The 24,539-nt window shown below is 37.8% G+C and overlaps 1 protein-coding gene across 1 annotated transcript in view; it reads left to right on the forward strand.

The window, feature by feature from the left end:
- Positions 1-24,539, forward strand: part of pds5b (PDS5 cohesin associated factor B) — a 41,543-nt gene that overhangs the window by 13,557 nt on the left and 3,447 nt on the right. Inside the window, exons 2-31 of the mRNA XM_038278771.1 lie at positions 5,177-5,304; positions 5,527-5,730; positions 5,913-5,999; positions 6,450-6,547; positions 7,460-7,586; positions 8,514-8,594; positions 8,870-9,010; positions 10,008-10,123; positions 11,598-11,692; positions 11,924-12,069; positions 12,194-12,345; positions 15,021-15,134; positions 15,261-15,342; positions 15,442-15,490; positions 17,005-17,144; positions 17,293-17,408; positions 17,495-17,600; positions 17,684-17,844; positions 18,005-18,128; positions 18,256-18,414; positions 18,500-18,568; positions 18,664-18,800; positions 18,995-19,118; positions 19,616-19,820; positions 19,999-20,113; positions 21,194-21,326; positions 21,425-21,544; positions 23,092-23,154; positions 23,247-23,392; positions 23,502-23,574. Coding sequence (XP_038134699.1) covers positions 5,197-5,304; positions 5,527-5,730; positions 5,913-5,999; positions 6,450-6,547; positions 7,460-7,586; positions 8,514-8,594; positions 8,870-9,010; positions 10,008-10,123; positions 11,598-11,692; positions 11,924-12,069; positions 12,194-12,345; positions 15,021-15,134; positions 15,261-15,342; positions 15,442-15,490; positions 17,005-17,144; positions 17,293-17,408; positions 17,495-17,600; positions 17,684-17,844; positions 18,005-18,128; positions 18,256-18,414; positions 18,500-18,568; positions 18,664-18,800; positions 18,995-19,118; positions 19,616-19,820; positions 19,999-20,113; positions 21,194-21,326; positions 21,425-21,544; positions 23,092-23,154; positions 23,247-23,392; positions 23,502-23,574 — 3,591 coding nt within the window. The 5' untranslated portion in view covers positions 5,177-5,196. The remainder of the gene's footprint in view (positions 1-5,176; positions 5,305-5,526; positions 5,731-5,912; positions 6,000-6,449; positions 6,548-7,459; positions 7,587-8,513; positions 8,595-8,869; positions 9,011-10,007; positions 10,124-11,597; positions 11,693-11,923; positions 12,070-12,193; positions 12,346-15,020; positions 15,135-15,260; positions 15,343-15,441; positions 15,491-17,004; positions 17,145-17,292; positions 17,409-17,494; positions 17,601-17,683; positions 17,845-18,004; positions 18,129-18,255; positions 18,415-18,499; positions 18,569-18,663; positions 18,801-18,994; positions 19,119-19,615; positions 19,821-19,998; positions 20,114-21,193; positions 21,327-21,424; positions 21,545-23,091; positions 23,155-23,246; positions 23,393-23,501; positions 23,575-24,539) is intronic.

The following is a 24,539-nucleotide window of genomic DNA, read 5'->3' on the forward strand; positions in this document are numbered from 1 at the left end:
TTTGACTTGCTGCTCCTCTGTCATAAAGGCATTTATGGTACAACTGCTATGCTAAGGAAAGGATGGGGGAGGGCTGAGCAGAGGCAGATTTACCAGAGTGAAACCTTTTGTCCTCCAGAGTCTCAAGTGGAAATGGAGGAAGAGACAAGGAAAAGGAACAAGCATGCAGATGGAAATTATTGAGCCTATTTAAATTTATGCTATTCATTTTGTAATGCCTTTTATTGTTTATTGTGAAAGGCCTACTAATTTAGACAAAAATACTAAGAACTTTTAGTCAAAAGGACAAATGAAAAACCTGCTAATTACAAAATTTAACAGATTAAAAAAAACTGTTAAACCTCTATACAGAGAGTCAAGTATCACAACTAGGGGCGCGCCGATAATACTTTTTAATTTCCAAAATGCTACAGATATTGCAGCTTTGAGAATTGCCTAATACTGATATTGACCCAATGCATTATAAGTATTTACCATACCAGCTTTTATTACTAATTTCATACCGTCAAATGTTGGAAAAGTTTTGATCAAATCCTAATCCTGAAATTGACCAGTAAGTTACAGAAACTTCAACAGAAACACAGTGTTTCCATTGGAATGAAAAAAAAGCTGAGTGTTTAGATGCTACATTTTAAAATACAATATCTGTTTTTGGCTAATATTTGAGCCTATATTCAATATTTATATCAGATTGGGAATTCCTTAATCAAAACTTTGCCCTTATAAAAAATGTCAAGTAAAAGGAAAACATTCCAAGTCAAACACAGGCTCAATTTTTGTAAATAATCTCTTAAATTAATAAATCTGTAATAATTTAGAACACTAAGAGCTCCATGTTTTTTATTTCCCAGATTATCTGTGTCATGTTGAGACTAGGCCTGGGCGATAAACTTTATACCGTTAAATCCCTCCCTCCCTCTGCTGGGCGATAAAATTATAACAGTATTTATCATGAAATAACCTTTTCTCAATCGAAGTATGAGACTACCGCGATAGAATATTTTTGGATAGTAGCCAATCCTAATTAAGTAGTGCCGTGAAGAACCAATAGGAACAGACATTCGGTTGACTTTTTTACCTACTCCACAACAGTAGCAAAGTGGCACACTTGTGTATGTTTGGGTTGCAGCAGCTAACTCAAAGAAGAAGAAAAAAAAGAGCGTTCCTTCTTGAGAAAAACCAACAGAGAACTTGGGTAACATCATGGAAAAGGAGATTGTTGAAAGAAAGGGCCCAAAAAGTTTGGCAGTGTGGAGGTATTTCGAGTGTTTAAAATCAGTCATAAAACAGAGTATTGTGCACTGTAGATTGCGCAGGAGGCATATTCTGTCTGGAAATACTATCAACCTTTTTACCACCTGAAGCAGTTCCACCCTTTAGAGCACCACAATGGCGAACTGAAACGAGGGCTCATTCTACACCAGGGACAACCAGGGGAAAGCCTGCATAGCAGCAACTGTCCATAGATTCAACTTTCTCCGGTTTTATGTCGTACCTTTTTTACTATTTAAAAGAAACTATATGAGAGAGCGGGAATCTTTTTTTTTTCTTAGCATTTTTATTTGATACTGACATTCCCCTGTTATACTTGGAAGTGTTTAGATTTACATTTTGCCCTGTTGATTGCCTCGCAATAAAAGGTGGTAGCATTTTATTTTATGTTGTCTTTGAAATCTGCTTTAATTTTAGCTGATTTTAAACACGTTTTTTTTTTATTCTTTTTTATTTCTCATTATTAAAAGCAAGGTATTTTAAAAAAATCCGATATATCATCCAGCCCAATATTTATACCAGTTGCATGGTCCAACAGTGGGAGCAGTCCGTTATTTGTTTCAATTTTTCTCAACAAGGCAAAGGCAGGCATTTGTCCATCATCTTTCCTGCTGTCCGATCCTTTTTGTTTTTCCCCCTTTGCTGTGTGCCTCTGTAACTCATCATAGTCCATCAAGTGCTTGTTTTTAAATGTCATACTTTATACGTTGTGCTTTTGCATTTTAAAATGTTTCACTTTGAGGTATCTTTTCATCCAAAGATTCAACAGTACCAAATGACAATTAGGGTCATGCAGTTTGGAGACAGGCTGCACATGGAGGCTATAGGCTGCTACAGGGCATCCGTGATCAACAATCACTATAATTGTTATAGGAAAATCACACGATTATGATTGGTGGCTCATCGATCAGCACAGAACAAGCATTTTTTAAAATTTGAAATTAAAGACATTAGTTTCCAAATAAATTTGATTGAATTAAAACTTGATCTCTAAACTTGATCATCCGTCCTGTGGTTTAAGGCTTATTTCTTTTCCTTTAATGTGTGATTGTATTTCTGGGAAATGTTGATAAACATTTTAAAGATAAGTTTTCTCCTGCATGCTTTGCACTTGATCTGTGTTTCCCTCTGGGGGATGAGGATATAAGGCTGAGAAATATGCACTTTGTTTGATGTCCTTAAAAAAAAGAAAACTATTAATTATACCCTTGACTTTTTTCCACAATTACTGGAGCAAAGTTTAAGCTCTACTGAGCTGGAACTATAAAACAGATTCTGTCATCAGATTTGTTAACTGATCAGAGGGTGAATCCAAGCAGTTTGTCGTTTACAGCAGGCTTAAGCAAATGATTTTGAATTGAATAATTTGGCTCTTTTGGTTAGTAACGGTGCTTCTTCAGTGTAGAAGCCCAAAAACTTCTCCAGAAGCGGCTCTGTTAAGCTTAGACCAATGGGTTCTGTTTATTCAGGTCACTGGAGGGTTTAGGTGCAGAGCACAGTTCATAGTCAACTAAAGCACCATCCCCTTTCATAGAATGTTATAAATAATGCTTGCTACATTTACTTGTACATACGTTTCTTTCAAAGTGTTTATATTATTAAAAGAGTTAAAAAGGATCCTCTATATTTAATACTGTTTTTCACCTGATTGTATTTTATATTTAAGGAGCTTCTCTAAGGGAGCTTATGAGTCGTTTTAATTTGTTTTTAATTGCAGTGTAAGTATTATATGTGCTGTCTAAACAGGTGTCTGACCAAAATGTCACGATTATTAAAACATTAAGTTCAGACCCCTGATGTTTCCTCCCCTACAGTACAGTTTCCTCACTCAGACTTTGTCAGCAGATCAAGTCTTGAAACTTGATCATCCAATTATTGCCATCAATCGGTCGGAATAATACTGTATTCTGATTAAAAGTTTATTTATATCCAGAAATTGATCATCTAAACACCCGTTCTGATAATGTTATTCAGTTTGGGGCAGACTGACCTTACTCCACGTGAATGTGAAGGATGAGGCAGTAGCACAGATCTTTGAGGGATGTTTATTTCCTTCTGGTCTCTCATTTTGAAACACTAGTGACTGAGCTTGCAGTCGGTGCTGTTTTTTGACAGCCATCTTGGATTTAGTCTTAGTCTTCAGGATGAAAACTATTATTAGTCTTAGTCGCATTTTACTCATTAAGATATGTGATCGGTTTAGTCGACTAAAACTTAAAAAGGTTTTAGTCTAGTTTTAGTCAGTTTTATGTTGCAAAAAAGGTTAACCTTTACAATTTTGAATAACAACCAGATTCTTTACCAGACTTACAGCTCTTGTCTAGATACTACAATTGCTTGGTATAGAATGCTGCCATGCAGTTCACGATTGCTGTTGGGCAGAAACTTTGATTTATGGAATTCAAACCAACCTTTTTATGAATGAATCCCCTACTTTATACAAAAGTGTCACACAAAAGCTGTGGAAATAGCAGCTCTAGTTCTACACATCATATTGGTTAATATAGCAGACAGACAAGTTAACAGAATATACAATAAAGGAATGGTTTTAGACATTCAAGGGTTCCATTCAAAAGCAAATACTTCCTGATCTACTATGAATTATGCATTACACACACATCAATAAAATCCTCATTGTTCCAAAAAAGCAAAGGACAAAAACATTCTTCTTTCTACTGTGGCAATTTTGACTTTATTTCTGATACTGCTTAACAGATTACAGCACAATGATGCATTTTAAACATCTGACCGACCACCCCCTAATTTTCATTTAGTCTCGTCTCCTTGATGAATACTCAAACCTATGACAAGTCATATTTTAGTCATCAAAGATCCATGTTTAGCTCGTCAGCTTTCGTTAGCATCATGAAAAAAAAGGAGCATCAACGAAATAATTTCGTCAACAATTACGCTTGGAGTTTTAACTATGGGAAAAACAAAAAACAAACTTAATCTTCATCAGAACCCAGCACATCCATTCTGAATGCAGAAAATTCTGCTCTGGAAAAAACTGCTTGTGCAAGTAAACACGTCATGATAAGACTATTTGAAGTTGAGGCAATATAAACAGTGCGTTCAGGTGACTGTTTTTCTTTAAACCTTAACACATTTTAATTTGATCACATGATTTTCACATGTAAACAGATGCATAAGGTTAGCTATCAGACAAGCTAACGTTAAAGGTATTTTATAGTCGTGGTTTGAGTTTAGTTCCTGCAGGACTCCACTGACGGCACATAAGCCAAACAAACAAACCTAGGACACTGTAGTGACCTACTCTGCCGTTTGTGCTCCCTCCACCTTAACTTCTGTCTCAGGTGCTCTATCATTAGGTTGTTCTCTGGTCATGTCAAATCACCTTTAAAGCTTGCATATTGCTAATTTTTAGTTTTGGGAAGCACCAAATGCTCCCGCTCTTTTAGATACTTGGTTCGAACCAGCTGTTCAGTGATGGTAATTTTTTATTGTTAAAGATGGTCTGTGACGTGGCGACCAATGCATGATACGACTCAGCTGGTTAATAATGATATTTAGATCTATTGTGGAATTATCTTAATTAATGATTACTGAAAAATCATTAGATTATATTTTCTTTCAGCTGCAATACTAAACATTAAAATACAAAAAAAGAAAAATTAAATTTAAAGGACGTTTTCGTTGATTTGAAAAATAAATCACCTTCCAAACATGTTTTAATTCCTCTGGTGGTTACCAGAGTCCAGCCTTTTCATACTGGGCACTGAAAGCCTGTAGGAAAGCCTTTACCACCCTCTTTAATAGCCCAGTGAATAGTTCAGTGCTTCATTGCTGTTTTCTTTGAAAGTATTTAAAAGATGTTTCAGGTTTCGCACCTCCTTACTCTCTTTTCCTGGTTTATTAAAATCACATCTCTCTCCATCTCCAGGCAGTGAAGAGCTAAAGAGGATGGCTCACTCTAAAGCTCGAGCCACAGATGGGAAGGTGACCTACCCTCCGGGGGTCAAGGAGATTTCTGACAAAATCTCCAAAGAAGAAATGGTCCGCAGGCTCAAGGTCAGTGCTGCATCGTTTGCTCTGTTTCCACAGGGTTCATGGTTCCTCTGAGGTTCTTACATTAATGAAAGCTAATCTATCAATATAGAATATATTAAATGTCACATTTGTAAACCTCCACAAAAAATAAGTTATCTAATTCTTGTTTTTATCTGTTCAATAAACCTAATTATGATGTTTTCTGGCACTTTCTCTCTGCATGATCTTTGACCTGCTACCCAGATGGTGGTGAAGACCTTCATGGACATGGACCAAGACTCTGAGGAGGAGAAGGAGCTCTATCTGAACTTGGCCCTCCACCTGGCCTCAGACTTCTTTCTCAAACATCCAGACAAAGATGTGCGGCTGCTGGTGGCCTGCTGTCTAGCAGATATATTTAGGATTTATGCTCCAGAGGCGCCTTATACCTCTCCAGATAAGCTCAAGGTGTGAGGATGACTTATTACAGGCTAATTTGACTTAAAATAGCTTTTATTTGCTCTGGTTTTGGGGTTTTCTCTCAGATATTTCATCATTTCTTTTCATGTGCCTCCACAGTTATGACCTTTTTTTTTCTTCATAGCTCTGTTCAGCTGCCTTTCTTAAATATTTTTTTTCCTGTGTTTTAGGACATATTTATGTTCATAACACGACAACTGAAAGGACTGGAGGACACGAAAAGCGCTCAGTTCAACAGATATTTCTACTTGCTGGAGGTATGTTTCTTTGCAGTAGTAGCTGATCAAATTCATTTAAAAAATCTTCGATTAAATCTGCTTTTTTTATTTTGCTGGTTTGTCTCTTTACTTTTACTTCAAACTGTTAAAGTAACAAAGATAATGGCCTTTAGGCCGCATATTTATATAATGATAAAGCTAATGAAGCAGAGTGCTTAAATAGGGTAATGTTTCCAACTGCTAATATGTTTTTTTTTTTTTATATAGTCTTGAAAATGATTGTTGCATCAAAATTTATTTTATGTCTAAAACAATAAATCCATTTATTTTGTGATCCTCTTTTAAACAAACCACCCATCCCAGGGATACATCTATAAATTGAACTAGCTATTATTCAACCTTAGATTTTTGCAGGGTTTGTATTTAGAAAGATTTTCCTCTACACAAACTTTGTAACTAACATCTTCTCCCTTTTTTTTCTTTGTCCAGAACATAGCTTGGGTCAAATCATACAACATTTGCTTCGAGCTTGAGGACAGCAATGAAATATTCACCCAGCTCTACAGAACTCTCTTCCAAGTCATAAAGTAAGTCCTTTAAAGTCCTCTCCATCATCGTGGACAGCTTTTGGGATGGTACGCTGTTTGTCCTGCTGCCCCATTTCTAAGCAGCGCTGTAGCAGTCGAGTCATGTCTCTCTGGTGCCCCTCCCCTTCCCCTCTCCACCCACCCAAACACTCCTCTCAATTTCAATCTGCTGAACACAACCTTGAGGGCTCAATTCTGCAGCACAGAATCTGGTCTTTTGCCAATAGAGGGAAAAAGGTGTTTTTCAATGTCAAGGTTGGGCCAATATTAACATTTTTTTCTTACTTAGGGAAAAAAAATGTAAAGACAGTATGTCATTTAGAATATCAGAAGTCGTGAGAAGTAGGTACAACACTGTAACATTAGTGTGTTTCTATGCTTGAAACTGATACCTGCTGGATGATATAAATTGGTCAGAGAAATCCAGTCACTGATCTACTAATCAAAGGAACAAGCTTTGCCTCCTGCTGAAAATCAAAGCATGTCCCCCCACCCCTCTGTGTGAACAGAGCTTTTTCAGTTGTATGGACTCTTTTTGTGTCAGTTTTTTTTTTAGAACACTTTTGGTCAGTAAATCTTTGTTATGCTTCAAAGAAGTTACAGATTGAACATGCGAAAAGGGGGTCACAGCTTGAATTAAATCCAGTTATACAAAAATGACTAGACGAGGCAGCCATGAATAGGTTGTTGTATGCTTTTATTCTGATAAGGATGGAAGCAGCATGATCTCGAAACATTTCAAATTTCTCAGCAATGCCAAGTCAGCTTGGGTTTGCCCTTCCTTGTGAGCGTTAAAAGGGAAAAAAGGTGCTTTGTATGAAGTGCATTTAAACTTTTTTTTTTTTTTTTATGTTTGGTCTAAACTTCTGCAAAGTCTTTCTGTGTCTGATGTTTTGTGCCTTATCTTCAAAGCAACGGCCACAACCAGAAAGTACACATGCATATGGTGGACCTGATGAGCTCCATCATCTGTGAGGGAGACACAGTGTCGCAGGAGCTTTTGGACACGGTTTTAGTCAACCTGGTGCCGGCTCATAAGGTAACTTGCATGTGTCCATCAAAGGGGGGGTGGGGGGTCATTTATGATATACTGCAGCAGATATAGGTTCATGCCACATGTATTTCCATTCACTGTTGAATATAGTCCATCCCATTTAATGGTTTCTGTCATGGAATTTAAAAAACAGATAAACAAATGTGGAGGCAAAATACTTTTCTTCCCGGTTTAATTTGCAGAATCACAATAGAGGATTAATACTCTACCATATTATCTTAAAAGGAAACGGAACCTTCTCAGCTGCAGGAGATTGAAATAAACTCCTCTGTCAATAGATAATATGTGAAACTCAACCCCCTCTAATATAGTCAGCGATTAAACCAGCATAGGGTCACAAAGATTTACACAGTATTCTTTTAAGTATAACAGCTTTCTTTTTGATGAATAATTTTGTTTCAAAAAGTTACTTTTTTTATTTTTTATCATATCCTCACCTCTATAAATTAAAAATATGTGCAGTTTATTAATGTTTCTCTTAAGTCTTGCTCCAATCAAGCTCCTGCATTGCTACAGTTTTCTACATCCTATGAGCACTTTGACCACCTTCTCAAATCCTTAAAGGAAAATCATTCAGTTAATTCAACCTTCAATTCATGTATATGAGGAGATTTGAAACTAGTTTTAAAAAAGGGACAATCTTGAAATTAAGTGTAATTCTAAAGCTATGTTAGAATAAAGACGTTTTTGGGTAATTCATAAAAAAAAATTACTGTTATAAACACTCACAGTTAAACTTAACACACTGAGATATGGTGTTTGTCCATACCATGCAGTTCAGTGAGACCCCTGCAGGCGATAAGAAGTAAAGCAGCTATTGTTTTCATGGAAAAGTGTTTATCTATGTTGTGCATTTTTTACTATTATCTTTCTGGATATTTTTATTAATCTGTGTTTTTGTTCTTTGTTTAGAATCTGAACAAACAGGCCTACGATTTGGCCAAAGCTCTGCTGAAGAGGACCGCCCAAGCTATTGAACCATACATCACCAATGTACGATGCTATGTTTATTTACTTTCCACAGTGGACCAAATTTATTAGTAGAATTAAAGAAATGTCATTTTATATAGGTCATTACAATTCTTTGTGAGATATATATAAGACATATTTAGAGTGGTAATATTTTGACCCATTTTTAAACACTAGTAGTTTGGAGTTAAATGTACTCATATTTAGTAATTCTGCCCAGTTCCTGTTGAATAGCTGTGTTCCTGAACCCCCATTAACACTCCCAACATTCATTCATCTCTTACCATCTTCTTCTACAGTTCTTCAACCAGGTGCTGATGCTGGGAAAGACCTCAGTCAGTGATCTGTCTGAACACGTGTTTGATCTCATCTTGGAACTTTACAACATAGACAGCCATCTGCTGCTCTCTGTGTTGCCCCAGCTGGAGTTTAAGCTCAAGGTACTAAAAAAACACTTTTTGCACCATAATGTGGGTTTTTATATGTTTTTAATCTGTTTTAACATTAAAAGAAATTGTTTAACAAAAAGGCTCGCTTCCAAAAGAGGTATTGAAACCTGCAACCTGTCTATATATGTTGGTTAATTATCAGTTAGCGTTGAAATTCACAGCAGGTTTTAATTTTTCTGCTCTGTTTTTTCCATGCCATTGTGCGGCACCGGCGGAGTAGTGTGGGGTTCAGGGTCTTGCTTAGGGACCCAGAGTGCAGGCTGGGGGAATTGAACCGGGTACCTGCAACCTTCTCAGATTACAAGCGCACTGCTGAAAATCACTGCTTGGACTACGCCAACACTTCCCTACGACTGTTGGCGTAGTCCAAACCTGTTGGTATAGAAAGTCTGATTTACATTGAGGTCTTCCATTCATGTACTCTCTATTAAAGCCCAGCTTCTGTGAATGTAAAGTCATTGCACTCTGCTTGAAGCTTGTCTAAAATGCAAGCACAAACACCTGCAGATATTTAGCATTTTCTTTGCAGGGTTGTCGATGCACATTACTATGATAAAGCTGATCCATTCGGCATTATGTTGCCTCCCCAGTATCTCATAAAGGCGTCGTGCTGATGGATAACGCTCATTAACTGTTCCGAGGGAGTGAAGATCACTGCTGTTTCTTCCAAATAGTAGCAATGATAAAATCTCTCCTCTGCAGACTCTGCTCCCACTCCTATTCTCTCCGTCACATTTTCATCACCGTCGTTTCTTTTCACTTATTTCTCCCCTTGGTGCTTTTCTCTTTCCATCCCTGCTTCTGATTCAATTCAATCATTTGTTCCATTTTCTCCCTGAAATCAACCTTTATAGAAATGAAACGGTGGCCTTTCTGCTTTATGAAAACAGTTTGTTTCTAATAAGGCTCCTAATGACACTGCAAGTCTATCCAATCAGCATTACCAATTTTTGCGCATCATTTCTCTCCCTTCTTCCCGTCTCTGCAGAGTAATGATAATGATGAAAGGCTGCAGGTGGTGAAGCTGCTTGCAAAGATGTTTGGAGCCAAGGACTCTGAGTTGGCAGCACAGAACAAACCGCTCTGGCAGTGTTACCTGGGCAGGTAAAAATTGCATCTGTTTACTGTATTGCCATTTATATTAACATACAAACACCTGCTCAAAATCAACTCAGCTAGTTGCTATGGTTCCACTGAGTCTGAAAAATATGCAATCAATTCCTGAGGAATACACCACAGGGCAGATGGATTTCAACACTGTAGCTCTTAAGTTTTTCCACGATTTGAACAGCAACATTTGATGTATTTAAACAGGATTTAACTAATTAAAAATCATGAACTCACCAGGCTATCGTAGATAAAAGATGTGTTGCAGTTTAAATCAGGCAAACAACTACAGTAGGCTATTGGCAATGCACATCATCTTGGACATAACACAGTGGTGAAAGAATCATGCTTTATTCAACAGGTATAAGGAAGATGGTGATTTAATGAACAGATTGGCAATCCTCCAATAAATTTGTCCACCCCGGCAGAAAAGCTGTAGCCTCGTGAGACCATCCTGATCTCGCGAGCTTTCAGGATTTCACTCGCTAATCAGTCTGGAGACTCTCCGTTGAAGAAAATTTGGAGCCGTTCACCAAACGAACGTCCAATCAGCGTTGGCTTTGAGGCGGGTTGAGGTGTGAGGCAACGAGAAGCACGACAGTTCAGTCTACAGAACATGGCGGCTTCAGCCGATGAAACTAGCGTTAGCGTGGCTATCGAGCAAGTTTTATCGGAATTACAGTATTTCTTCACTGAAAGAAGAGCAAAACACTGCTCTGGAGGCTTTTTTCAGAGGAAAATATGTTTTTGCTCTTCTCCCGACTGGTTTCGGCAAGAGTAGCCTGGCTGTTAGTACGTCATATGCTTCGTTGATCTGATTGGTTTATTTGGCCCGTCTTATCACCAACATAGGCCAATCAGCTAACCAGTATTTTCACCCCTTCCCAAAATTACTTCAACCGAAGGTTTCCAGATGGATATGCGGAGCAAATCCATCTGGCGGAGTCAGGTTAGAAAAGCTGAGACTAGGGAAGAATATCTCCTCCTTTCAGGATTGAAGACAAAACTAAAGCTACAGTGGTTTATATTAAAGCATAATTATGTCTAAAAATGTCCGGGTCAAAGTCTGGACGTCAGATGTTTACACACAAAAAAAAAAAAACATTGAGTTTGGAGGGGCTTAGTGAGAGTATTCTACTCTTGTGTCTTAAGTTTACTTTTATATTCATCTTCATTTTCTAGAATGTAGAACAATCTGTGGAGCCAACTGTCTCTGGAGCTGGTTTCTTACTAATAATGTTCAGTTTATTCTAACTCCAGCCATAATAAAGGTTCCCATTCAGGGGAATGAGGTTGACCCAATTCTACCTGCCCTTTTGGTCCAGCTTAACAGCGTGAATAAACAGAATGTAAAAACGCATGTTCAGTCTTATTATTTTTAATGTGCACTTTTCTGAACTGTTTGTCTTTTGTTGTCTAATCAAACTCTACATGGGGGAGATTTTAACAGGAATCAGTTTTTCTCCTAAAGGTTTAATGACATCCATGTGCCTATCAGGCTGGAGTGTGTGAAGTTTGCCAGCCATTGTCTCATGAATCACCCTGACTTGGCCAAAGACCTCACAGGTATACCTGGTGACTTTTACACCTGTTCAGAAAGTTAGATCTTAAATAAAAGCGGGATTTTAAGAGTTAATTATTATTACTTATTTTATACCTGCTTAGAGGTAGCGCCATTTCAGCAACTTTTAAAATATATAAAAAAAAAAGGGGGGGGGGGGGTAATTTAAAAATGGTAGAAAGAATTAGATTGCTAAATATTTGCTGTTTTGATCTTTTTCACTTATTGTTCTCCAGAATATTTGAGGGTCAGATCACATGACCCCGAGGAAGCCATCCGCCATGACGTCATTGTCTCTATAGTAACTGCTGCTAAGAAAGACTTGTCCCTTGTCAACGATTCATTATTAAATATAGTGAAGGAGAGAACTTTGGACAAGAGAGTAAGTTTAAAAATATATAAAATAGCTTACAGTGATCGCTTTGCTCATCTTAAAAAACTGTCATATTTTCGTAATTTGCTAGGAAAATACACACTTTTCCTTATTTTTGTTCTGCTTTCTTCAGTGGCGCGTTCGTAAGGAAGCCATGATGGGTCTAGCGTCTATCTACAGAAAATATTCCCTACAAGGAGAGGGTGGGCGGGAAGCCTCCAAGCAGATATCCTGGATTAAAGACAAACTGCTTCATATCTACTACCAGAACAGCATTGATGACAGGTGCCTTCATTTCAGTGTGTTGATGTGAAAAGTGAGGAGCTCCTTCCTCATATGGCAAATAATGGATTTTTGTGTGTGGGCGGGAGTTCTGAGCTGGATAAATAGGCTGATAAATAGGATATGAGAAAAAAAAATGTTTTTATGAAAGCTCCAGCCATCTTTTTTTTATCTTTCCTTTTGTCCATCCAATCCTTCGTCTGTCCACTTCTCTGTTCTACCGTTCATCTATCTGTCCATGTCCATCGTTCGTCAATCTGTCCATCAATCTGTCAGTTTGGCTTTGTGCTTTTCCAACTGTTCTTCTGTCTTTCCTCTCAGGTATTTCTGTCTGTTCCTTTGTGTTCGAGCGTCCATTCCTGCACTTTTCCTCCATGCCGGCCTGTTTTTGCAGTGTCTACTTTGAAAATCTTTATTGTGGAAATATTTGCTATGAATTGTAAATGATGTGATACTTTAAAAATCTGCCTAAAAGCAGTATTTTCATATTTGATTCTCTGACAAAAAAAAAACATGCAGGAATCCTCAAAGTTGAAAAGAAAATACTGAACCCCAGTTTGATAATCATCATACGGTTGGTTAGAACAGAATGTTAAATTGTTCTTGGTCTACAGCAGTCACAGTCTCTGTGCAATGTTTAGGTTTAGACGGCATGTTAGTTTAAAGTTAAAATAAATCCCTAATGGATTATTGTTACAGGAGAGGCGCTATAGCCATAACATAGGAGATTTGTTTTTAGATGAAATAATGATTGACTTACATTTTCCAGGGGTTGTAAACACGCATTTTAAATGCTAATGCAACATTTAGCTGTTGGACAGACTCCTGGCATCAGATGCTCAAACTGTCCACAGATGACATTGGTTAAAATGCTAAAGGTCACAGAACACAGACGCACAGATCAGAGGGAGAGAAAGCAGACCTATATTGCTTTGTTTTGTTTTTTGAGATGCCAAAAAATGAGTGTTGGGGGTTTGGTGGAAAACAAGAAATTATTCAGATTAAAATCTCTAGTCTGTTTGTACTTCAAACCTTTTTTGCAAACTGCATTTCATCGCTGAGAGGAAATGAGCGTGTTTTTTTTATATATGTGTATATATATATATATATATATTAGGGCTGGGTATCGATTCAGATTTTCCAAATTGATTTGATTCGATTCACAAGGGCCCGATTCGATTCGATTCACAATTATTGTTTCGTTTGCTTGATATGGAAGACATTCTCAGAAGAACCAATGCTGCAAATAGTAGAAACTTCTAGCTCAAACTTGGAGCATTACTAAAAAATTTACATATTTACATTAGGAATTAAACCCAACGCAGTTACATTAATCATGTATGATTTATTTAACATGACCTGACCAAATCAACTCAAACCACAGAGCAGGCTGTGTAAATAAAGTGGCAACAAACACATTGAATAGTGCACACATGTTTGGGATTATTACCTCACTAAACTGTTTGCGTGAGGGTATAACGTAGCTGGCTCCAGTGTCTTCATAAGGCCACGGAAACCGCGCAGTATGGTTGTAAGTCTTTGCAGATGTATGTAGCGATAGCCTTAGTTATTTTCTGGGCACGCAGGGAGTTTGCTGGTAACTTGATATCAAATGCCTTCTCGAGCTGCACTTGCCTCAGGGCTGAATCAGATTTCGTTTGTGCTGAGAGGTGTCTCGTTAAATGGTTTCGAAGATTAGTTGTGTTTCCATATTACCTCACTTCTGCGTACCAAATCTTGCAAACCGTTTTGCTCTTATCCAGTTCACTGCTGTCATTTTGTTTTTTAAATCCAAAATATTTCCAGACATCTGCCTTCAAACTTCTTGGCGGTGATTTCAGAGCATCCGCCATATTGTTTTGGTGCGCTCCTCTCGCGCAGTGACGAGATCTCGCGGGACGCGAGAAGTCATGAATGTATGGAAAGACGTATTATAATGGATCGATTTATGGTTTTTATGAATCGATATCGGGCTATTGAAAGGGAAATCGATTCAAATCGATTAAATAGATTTTTTAACCCAGCCCTAATATATATATATATATATATATATATATATATATATATATATATACACCAGGGTAGCCTGTAGACATCCTAAAGTTTGCAGTTCAACAGATATTTTAGGTAAGCTTGTTTATTTCTACGTATTATCGTTTGAACAGCCAGGAGGCAGAAATGTAGCTTTATCTACTTTAAATGGAGCATTATTCTTGATCCACCTCCTCACACTCGGCACAGAGCTCATGCCTCTCTATTGGCTGTTCAGCAATTTCTAATAACGTCTCTAGCTCCAGTTGAAGTTGCACCATCTGTTATTAAACCAGTCGTTATATTAAGGAAGGAAAGGGAAAGACTAACCCTTCATGATGAGACCACAGAGCAATGTCTGTTTCGTTATCATTTCCATCGCTGCAGCAGGAGAGTTGATCAGCTGCCAACAGGAAAAGTCTTTACTCTGAAAGGTTGTGTGTGGGGGGGTGCGGTCACAAACGTTAAGCAGCAGTGGAAATTCTTCCCGATAAAAAAAACTTCTCTTTACTGAAAGTTCCGTTTTTTAGGATTTCTTTGCAACAAATTATATTTTTCATCAATATATTTTAGTTTTATTTCCCTTTTAATGACACATTTTATTTCTTTAAAGTCTAAATCTTAGAGCCGATTTCTTGTGTTGTCAGGTTGCTGGTGGAGCGGGTTTTCGCCCAGTACATGGTTCCTTTTAACCTGGAAACTACTGAGAGAATGAAGTGTCTCTACTACCTTTATGCTACGTTAGACACAAATGCTGTCAAGTAAGTGTTTGAAACTTCTGCTGTGGAAGTGTAAATGTTTAGATATTTATTAGATGAGATAAAACGTGTTTGCAACAGCTTTAAACTCTTTTTAAACTTCCACATGGCTCCCTGTGTCGCCTACAGAGCGCTAAACGAGATGTGGAAGTGCCAGAACATGTTAAGGAACCACGTCAAAGACCTGCTTGACCTGATTAAAAAACCTAAGGTACCGCTGATCAGCGCAATAGAATCCTATCTGTAGCTCTACTTTCTCTGTCTGTGTCACTGAGATGTGTTTTTCTTCCTGTTCTTTCATGGTTTGCAGTCGGAAGCATCCAGTAAGGCTGTGTTTGCCAAAGTCATGGTGATCACAAGTAAGTCATCCTTTTCTGGGTTACAACACTAGGCTGTTTGCAGTGATGTCACAAAAGCTACCCACTGGCCATCTGGGAGAACAAATAATATGGGTTGCCATGGTGATGCATGAAGGATATAGAAGAAGCAAAGTATTAAAAAACAATTAAAGGAAGGCTCTGTAGTTTTCAAATAAAAGTTGCATTGTAATCAAGGTAAAAGTCCCCACATCGATATGGAACATGTCTGGATGTGGTTAGTCAGTGCGACCAGTAAGCTTGATGATAGGGATGCACCGATCCACATTTGTAAAAATTACATCTTTAGAATTTGGATATCTGGTGATACTTTACTGATACCAGAGCTCCTTTTTGATTATAAAAAAATATATATATATTTTATCATTATCTGTCCTTTTCGCAGTTAGCAGCCAGCTAGCAAAGCAGCTGACTGACTGGAGACATTCTGGCTGAAAATATTCAAGCACAGCTTATGGATCGGAAATGTCCGCGGGTTGCATCAGAATATTCAGATCAGTAAAATATGTTGGTATTGGTAAATTATGCTGGATTGGATGGACCCCATCCCTGTTTTATGAGCTACTTAACTAATTAATAGTCTCTGTATAATTGAACGTCAGCTGTTCAGCGAAGACTTAAGAAGTTGATATTAAAATGAAGAGACACAGCAGGTAGTACAAAAACATTTTTCCTAAGCTTTAATTATTTTTCAGATCACTCAAAAATCCATTCTCTGTTAGTTATAGAAAGAGAATGAGACAGATTCTATCTAAAACTTCCACTGCTCAGGGAGGAAAATCTCTGCAGAATAAATGTGCTGCTAAAAGGAGTTTTTCCTCTCCACTGTCGCTACAAGCATGCTTAGTGTGAGGGATTGTATTTGAGTCAATGAGTCGATGCAATCAACTGGTTTTCCTTAGATAGAAAACTTTGAATCAATTTGACTCTATGATCTGGTTAAACTGTAAAGTGCCTTGAGATGACTTGTGTTGTGAATTGGCGCTATAGAAATAAACTGAATGGAATTAATTTGGCTTTCATGTCAGAGTAAGAAGAGTTTGTAGCCCTAAAGAAAACAGGACTAGTATCACAAAAGACTTCAGGCTTGTGTATATATTTGCTGCTAAATTAAATGGTCTAGTCAAAGACCCTTCCTGAATCCAACTAGATTAGATTCAATTAGCAATCTTTAAGTCTTAAGAAATATTTTTCTCTAATGCTCTCCTTGCTAAACTTGTTTCCAAACAAGATTTAGCAAAAATGTCAGCCCCTTGTCCTAAGAAAGCAAAGACGAATTTCTATTTGTATGTGATTTTGGTAACCATGTGTTTTTATTCTTCCACCTCATAATTGGTATGTTGTAAAAAAAATCCAACAAAAATATGACAAAAAAGTCAAAAAATGGAAACAATGTATTTGATTTGTGTCTTCAGGATGTTTAGTTAGTTACTGCTTTTATTTCAGACCTATGTCTTGCTTTAAAACAGCCTTTGTTTTTATGCGTGTGTGTAAAGGAAACCTCCCAGACCCTGGAAAAGCTCAGGACTTTGTGAAGAAGCTGGCTCAGGTCCTGGAGGATGATGAGCGGATACGGGATCAGTTGGAAACCTTGGTCAGCCCCTCCTGCTCCTGTAAGCAGGCTGAAGTCTGTGTGGTGAGTATCTGACGTTCAGGTGAAATCACTGCACCTGTTTGGCATATCTCATTAGAATTAAAATAGAACCCAAAAATGTTTAGAACTGCATTCCTGACAGATGGTTTTAGGTTTTCTCAGTTTAATTGTGGCTGTTTATCTTCATCAGCGAGACATCACTAAGAAGCTTGGTAGCCCAAAGCAGCCCAGTAATCCATTCCTAGAAATGGTCAAATTCCTTCTGGAGAGGATTGCTCCTGTTCACATCGACACAGAGTCTATCAGGTACAGAGCTGGGGAAGAAAACACAGCATTACATCGATTAGCTAGAATTAATTCATGTCTAACTCATCTCTACCTTCATCATCCAGCGCTTTGATAAAGCAGGTGAACAAATCTATTGATGGGACAGCGGATGATGAAGAGGAGGGCGTTCCTACTGAAGAGGCCATCAGAGCAGGACTGGAGCTGCTGAAGGTAGAACCTCAAACGTCTCATTTAAAAAGGGAAATACTTCTGCTGTAACTTTCCTTAAACGTTTTGTTTTGTTTCCTGTACAGGTGCTGTCCTTCACACACCCCGTTTCATTCCACTCTGCAGAGACATTCGAGTCTTTGCTGGGTTGTCTGAAAATGGACGATGAAAAAGTGGCCGAAGCTGCGCTGCAGATCTTCAAGAACACGGGCAATAAAATGGAAGAGAGTTTCCCTCACATCAAGTCGTACGTTTTTTGTTTGAACATCACATTCATATTTTCAGTCCTACTAGTTTATTTTTATAACATGTTTAACTGCTTACTACAGTGAAATAAATCAAAGATTATAATTCAAAATATATATACATACCAGTTTGTAATGACATTCTTTTGCTGCTCCTCCTAGTGTTCTGCTGCCGGTACTGCAGGCCAAAGCTAAGAGAGGCCCCCCTCGTCAGGCCAAGTACGCCATCCACTGCATCAATGCAATGTTCAGCAATAGGGATACACACTTTGCCCAAATCTTTGAGGTCAGTTGGTACTTCATCAAAGCAAACTGGAACTACTTTGTTTTTACTCTTTCGCTTGATTGATTGTAAATACCAACAGCAGAAATATTTTTCATTAATACATCTAATATTGTTTTGCATTTTCCAGCCTCTGCACAAGAGTCTGGATCCTGCTAACCTGGAGCAGCTGATCACTCCTTTGACCACCCTGGGTCATCTGGCCCAGCTTGCCCCAGAACAGTTCGCTGCACCTCTAAAATCTCTAGTCGCCAACTTCATCGTGAAGGATCTGCTCATGAACGACAGGGTATATATTTAGATATGAGACCTCTTTTGTTATGTTTAATCTTTCTCAAAAGCAGAGTTGAATAGCTTATGAATTTTATTTTCAGATCCCAGGCAAGAAAACAACCAAGCTTTGGGTTCCTGATGATGAAGTGTCCCCAGAGACGATTGCCAAGGTTTGTGGTGAACCTCAGTTTGTGGTCTGCTAAAGAGTTAAAGGATGTCCTGCCATGTTTCTGACCTACTTTAAACCCTTTTATAAACTGTTTAGATCCAGGGCATTAAGCTTATGGTGAGATGGTTGCTGGGGGTGAAGAACAACCAGAGCAAATCAGGCAACTCCACCCTGAGGATGCTGACAGCTATTCTGCACAGCGACGGAGATCTAACGGAGCAGGGCCGGATGGGGTAAGTTCCCTCCCTTTGGTGGGCCCGTTCAGCTCTCTAAAGGGAGAGAGGAATTTTAATCTGTTTTTAACAGTAATTGTTGGAATCTTAATACAATGTTTTGCACACAGCGTTTGATTAGACTTTATTTTTTTGTATGAATAAAGAAGTTATCACAACCCCTGTATCCTGACATCTCTTTTAATGTTCCCTAGTAAACCAGACATGTCGAGGCTGCGGCTGGCAGCAGCGTGCGCTCTGCTTAAACTGGCACAGGAGCCCTGCTATCATGAAATTATCACCCTGGAGCAGTATCAGCTGTGCGCTCTCGTTATCAATGTAAGAGCCTTCCTGATCATTATAAAATATAAAGATTTTTATGGTCGAAAATTTGGAAAACATGTTTTTTGAGTAATGAAAGTGCCTGGTTGGATATGAGTGGAAAATTCTGTAATTTAATTTTGATTTCCAGGTCTGATTAGTAGGGAATGGAAAACCGTTGATGTTCCTGTTGTTTATTCAGTATTTTATTGAATTAAAAGGATAATATCATCATCTGTCTCCGCAACAATCCATCCATCATTACAATTTTATGTATTTTTTTAAGGCTCCATGTGAAGCATGACCTCTGTAGAGGCCTTTCAATTTCAAACAATGAATAAATAAGGAGAATTTGGGAGATTTTAAGCTCTATAGGATAATCATGAATTATATGTTTTAATTTGTTTCCCTCGCTCAGATCCATTTCTCATCAGCCTTTTTATTTGTTCCTGCTTCATATTCTCACCTGATTCCTCTTCCTCTGTTTTCTCTTTGTCCTGACCTGTCCTGTCCAGGATGAGTGCTACCAGGTGCGGCAGTGTTTCGCCCAGAAGCTTCATCGAGGCCTCTGCCGCCTCCGCCTGCCCCTGGAATACATGGCAGTGTTCGCCCTGTGTGCCAAGGACCCCGTCAAGGAGAGGAGAGCTCATGCGCGTCAGTGCCTGGTGAAAAATGTCAACATAAGGCGAGAGTATCTGAAACAGCACGCGGCCATCAGCGGTACAGAAACGACACGCTCTCATTTACAGCAGATCTTTGTTATTTGATGATTGTACTCTACAGTGATCTTTTAATGTTTAAAATCTAGCATTTTAATAAATGTCTACATTACTGAAAATAAAAACGATCAGTTTGTTATGGGCTAAGTTGGTTTAATCTTGACTTTGTATTTAAACAGACAAGTTGTTGTCTCTTCTACCGGAGTACGTGGTGCCCTACACCATCCACCTTCTGGCTCACGACCCAGATTATGTCAAAGTCCAGGACATCGAGCAGCTGAAAGAAATCAAAGAGTAAGTTGGATTTGTAAAAAAAACTAATAGTCATTGTACAATTTATTTAACATATTCTAGACAACTTTAGCGACGCTCAGTAAAATAATAGTTATAAAGCAAAACAAGAACTGTGACAAACAAGACTTAACTTTGACCCTGGTGTATGATGGTACCACACAATGAGGAGGGTCTATAGGAGGTCCTCCTAAAGCCTCCAGGTTTCCATATTTAATACAAGTACAGCTACAAGCTACGAAATCCCAGTCATTGCAATATAGTTGTGTGCAAAACTACATGCATATAATATTTGATGGGTTGTTCCATTTCCAGTTCAGTGCAATCTCAATCTATCAGTATATTCAACCATTTGGATGAATGGGTGGATGGATGGATGGATGGATGGATGGAGGGATGACAACTGTTTTGATGCTCATACCTGGTGTATATTTTAGTAGCTGAGATGCCAAAGCTACTAGTTTTAAGGGAAGGATCAAAAACACTTGTCACTGACAAAAATAAACAAATAATGATAATAACAAATCATAAACTAGATGGTTTTGATGTTAAAACTTGGGAAGTGAGTAGTTTTTTTTTTTTCTTGCGTAATTGCTGAGGTTCTTTATATCAATCTAAACGTGCTTTATTGAAAATGCTGCTTCTTGCCACATCTGCTGCTTAGGGGATAGAAAAGGTTGGTTCCTCTAAAAGCTGTATCATAAATTGCTAGCTTGAAGCTCTGAAATCCATGCATTTTTATCACTGCTAACTCTGGTTTTCTGGATGTTAAATAAGCATCTATAGTGATGCTCCAACCATAAATCTGTAAACATTGAACTACTGGTCAAGGCTCTGCTTTGTTGATATCAGGGCATTTTGCTCTATCAGCTTGATTCTAATTCTAACTTTAAAGAATTAATTTGTTGACCATAAAACTTCAAAGCTCTAAATTATGTGTACTCTCTGCCAGAAGGATGCATTTAGTGTAACTAATCTATTACATCAGTATAGCATCATCGGTTGTCTCAAAATGATATGTAGAAAAGATTACCTTAGACCACAGTGTCTGTGTATTTATGTCTTGTTTGCTTTCTTCTTCAGAGCTTTGTGGTTTGTCCTTGAAATTATTATGGCCAAGAATGAGAACAACAGCCACGCATTCATCCGAAAAATGGTGGAAAACATCAAGCAAACAAAGGATGCCCAGGCCCAGACTGATCCTAAAACTAATGAGGTGAAATTAGTTTTTCTCATCAAATATTTTCAGATATTGTTGAGTTATTTGCTTTATGGGCTAATTTGTAAAACCAAATGTCTGCTTTGTTGTTTTAGAAACTTTACACAGTGTGTGACGTAGCCATGAACATTATCATGTCAAAGAGCACCACCTACAGCCTGGAGTCTCCCAAAGACCCTGTGCTGCCTTCACGCTTCTTCACCAAACCAGACAAGGTCAGTGACTCCAGGATGTAAACACTGTGGCCCCTGGACCCATGTGTTCGGAAGAATAACACCAAAATGCCATCAGTACTCGATGAAGCCGAGGGCTTTGTATTAAATTATCAACAGCATATTAAAATGCTCTTAGAATGAAAAAATGTAGTTACAGCAAATATAATTTGTCATTTAATAACAGGGGCTTTTTATATTATTTCACACTATTTCAATCAATTTGTTTCTACTTCATTTTGCACCATATCTGTTTATTTATTTTTGCACAGCTCCGAACCTTCCACATCAATGCCTTTTGCACCATATCTCTCCTACACTTTTACTTTTTAATCACTGCTTCACTTTATAAATGGAAATGTTCATTCCACTGCTAAGTTTATACTCATTCACTGTCAAAAAGCTTTATGTAACGAAATTTCATTTTGTGTACACTCTGTGTTTACAAAATGACAATAAAGTTTATCTAAGTTTATTTGTTTAATTAAAACATCACATGCTTTGTGCCACAAAACTGTTTCTAAGTTTTAGTCTTTTTAAGTTGAATACTAATAGTTTTTGAAAAAAAGTTTTACAATTTCAGGGTTTCTTGTTTGTTTATTAATTTTACTGTTTTTTTTTTTTTTTTTTTGTTTTTTTTTTTATCAAAGGCTTTTTGAATCAAGAAACCCTGTTTATATGCCAAACTTAAAATAAGTAGGTATTATCCTGCTTTAATTTTGAATGTCTATTTATGGTTTCCTCCAGATACATTAAGTCAAATAGACTTGTATCGCTGTTAAACTTAGACTTGGACAAACATTGTTATCTTGTATACACAGAGTGTGTACAAAACATAATTACGTTGCATAAAACTTACACCAGTGAACTAAGCAGCCTACAACTGTGAAATGAAGATTTCCATTTATAAAGTATAGCAATGATCAGTATGTAAACAGCGTAGATGAAAAGGAAAACCAGTTAAAAAAATAATGGTGCAAAGGGGCAATAATATGGAAAGATTTAAGCAGTACAAAATAAATGCATTATAACATTGGGTTGTGACTTATTTTAGAAGGATTATAAAAAGTTCAGCCATGTTGGTGGTGCAAAATTATGTTGTGTGATGCAGAGTCCAGTTTAGAGTTAAACCGTACAACAATCAGTTGTTGAACGGACAGTGGGGGAAAAGCTGCTGCAGAACCTGCTGATCCTGAATTGAATGGTGCGAAGCCTCTTCCTCGAGGGCATCAGGGAGAACAGTTGGGGGTGTGAGGGGTCGCTGAGGGTCTTACGGGCTCGGGACATGCAGCGCTGGAATGAAATGTCCTTAATGGAGGAAAGAGGAGCCCCGATGATCCTCTCTGCTGTTTTTACCGCTCTTCTCATGTTAAAACAGAAGTCGGCTACAGTGTTGTGGTCAATCATGATTTATTTGAGGAAATAACAGTTAAACAAATCTCATCTGATGAAGATCAGAGGATTTTTGTAACAGAGTTGTAGAGATAAGCACAAGTTGAAGTTATTCACGTTCAGACTCTCATAATAACATGTATATCATCCTGTTTCAGAACTTTAGCAACACGAAAAACTACCTTCCTCCAGAGATGAAAGCTTTCTTCACACCAGGAAAAGTAGGTTTGCCCAGCCATTAGCCTGCTGTTGCCCTCCGGTTTTTTCTCTAATTTCTCTAAAACCTTTTTTTGTTTCTTCCTTCCATTTTAAGCCTAAGTCGGCGAACGTTTTGGGGGCAGTGAACAAGCCGCTCTCATCGGCGGGTAAACAGCTGCAGAGCAAAGCCTCTCGTATGGAAACGACCAGCAACAACGACTCCTCGTCCAATCCCGGCTCACCGCAGCGCAGCAAAACCAGGTAAAGCAAATAAAAAATTGTTTTTTTAGTGCAAGCCTTTCTTGTTTTGGAAAGTCAACCATCCTTCTTTGAGATTTTTTTCATTTTTAGTTGCTTTTTTCCCCCCCAGGCACGACAGCACAGAAATGGATCACAGTGAGAACGAGGACTTCAGCCTGAAGAGATCAGACAGTGTTGACAAGGTAAGGTCCTCAGAAATGTTTGAAACTGTTGGAAATTTCTAAACATTTTCAGTCAGAAAAGTTTTAATTTGAAAGTAATTATAAAGAATCTTGTTAGTAGGAATTTTTATTATTTTTGCTGAAAGAAATAAAAAGCAGCCTAAACAAAAATGAAATCTCCATGCAAATATAAAAGGTATTTAGGTCTAAGTAATTAAAATGTAAATATTTGGTAAAGCTTCATGTTTTAAATTGGAAAACGAAAAGAGAGACTTTCAGGGTGTCTGATGGGAGGACAACAGGGATAAACACTTATCTAAAGTTACACAGTAGTTCGGTAGAAAGGCACGTTGCTGGGATCCCATCTAGAGATCTCAGCAGTAAATCCCTATTTTAGCTTTTTGAAGCTGCTATGTAAACACCAGCTGGATCAAAGGCAAGACGAGATGAGCAAATACAAACTGGCCGGTGGCAGACTAGAACCCAACTGGAAAGAAAGAAAAAGGATGATATCAGGAATTTATGATTTCAACCATCAATGAAATATTTTGTTCTATTTTTATTTCTAATACTTCATACATGTTAAAAAAGATCAAATCTGAAGGGGGAATTTACAAATAGGATGCTTTATAAGTAACATGAATCATAAAAAAGTCAAACGGTGAAAGAAAATGTTTATTCACATGACATCACAGACAAACCTCAGTTTTATTAGAAATGCAGCGAAGAAGAACTTTGCAGGCCGTTCCTTATGTCATCATTACTAACTTTATACAGCTTTCTCAAGGTTTAGATCCTTTCTTTATCTCTGAGATTTTCCAAAAGCTGCAAAAATGTCTAAGTTCAAAATGTTAGACAGGCTAAAGCTAATTAGAAATGGCAAATTTATTTACTTCATCTTAACCTTCCTGTTATCTGCTACTCTCACTCTCACCTGAATGAAGCAGAGAAATGTCTAAATGGCTTCTTTCACTTTTATACAATCC

This window comes from Cyprinodon tularosa, unplaced genomic scaffold (genome assembly GCF_016077235.1).
Source record: "Cyprinodon tularosa strain WSP-4 unplaced genomic scaffold, ASM1607723v1 ctg144, whole genome shotgun sequence".
NCBI lineage: Eukaryota > Metazoa > Chordata > Actinopteri > Cyprinodontiformes > Cyprinodontidae > Cyprinodon > Cyprinodon tularosa.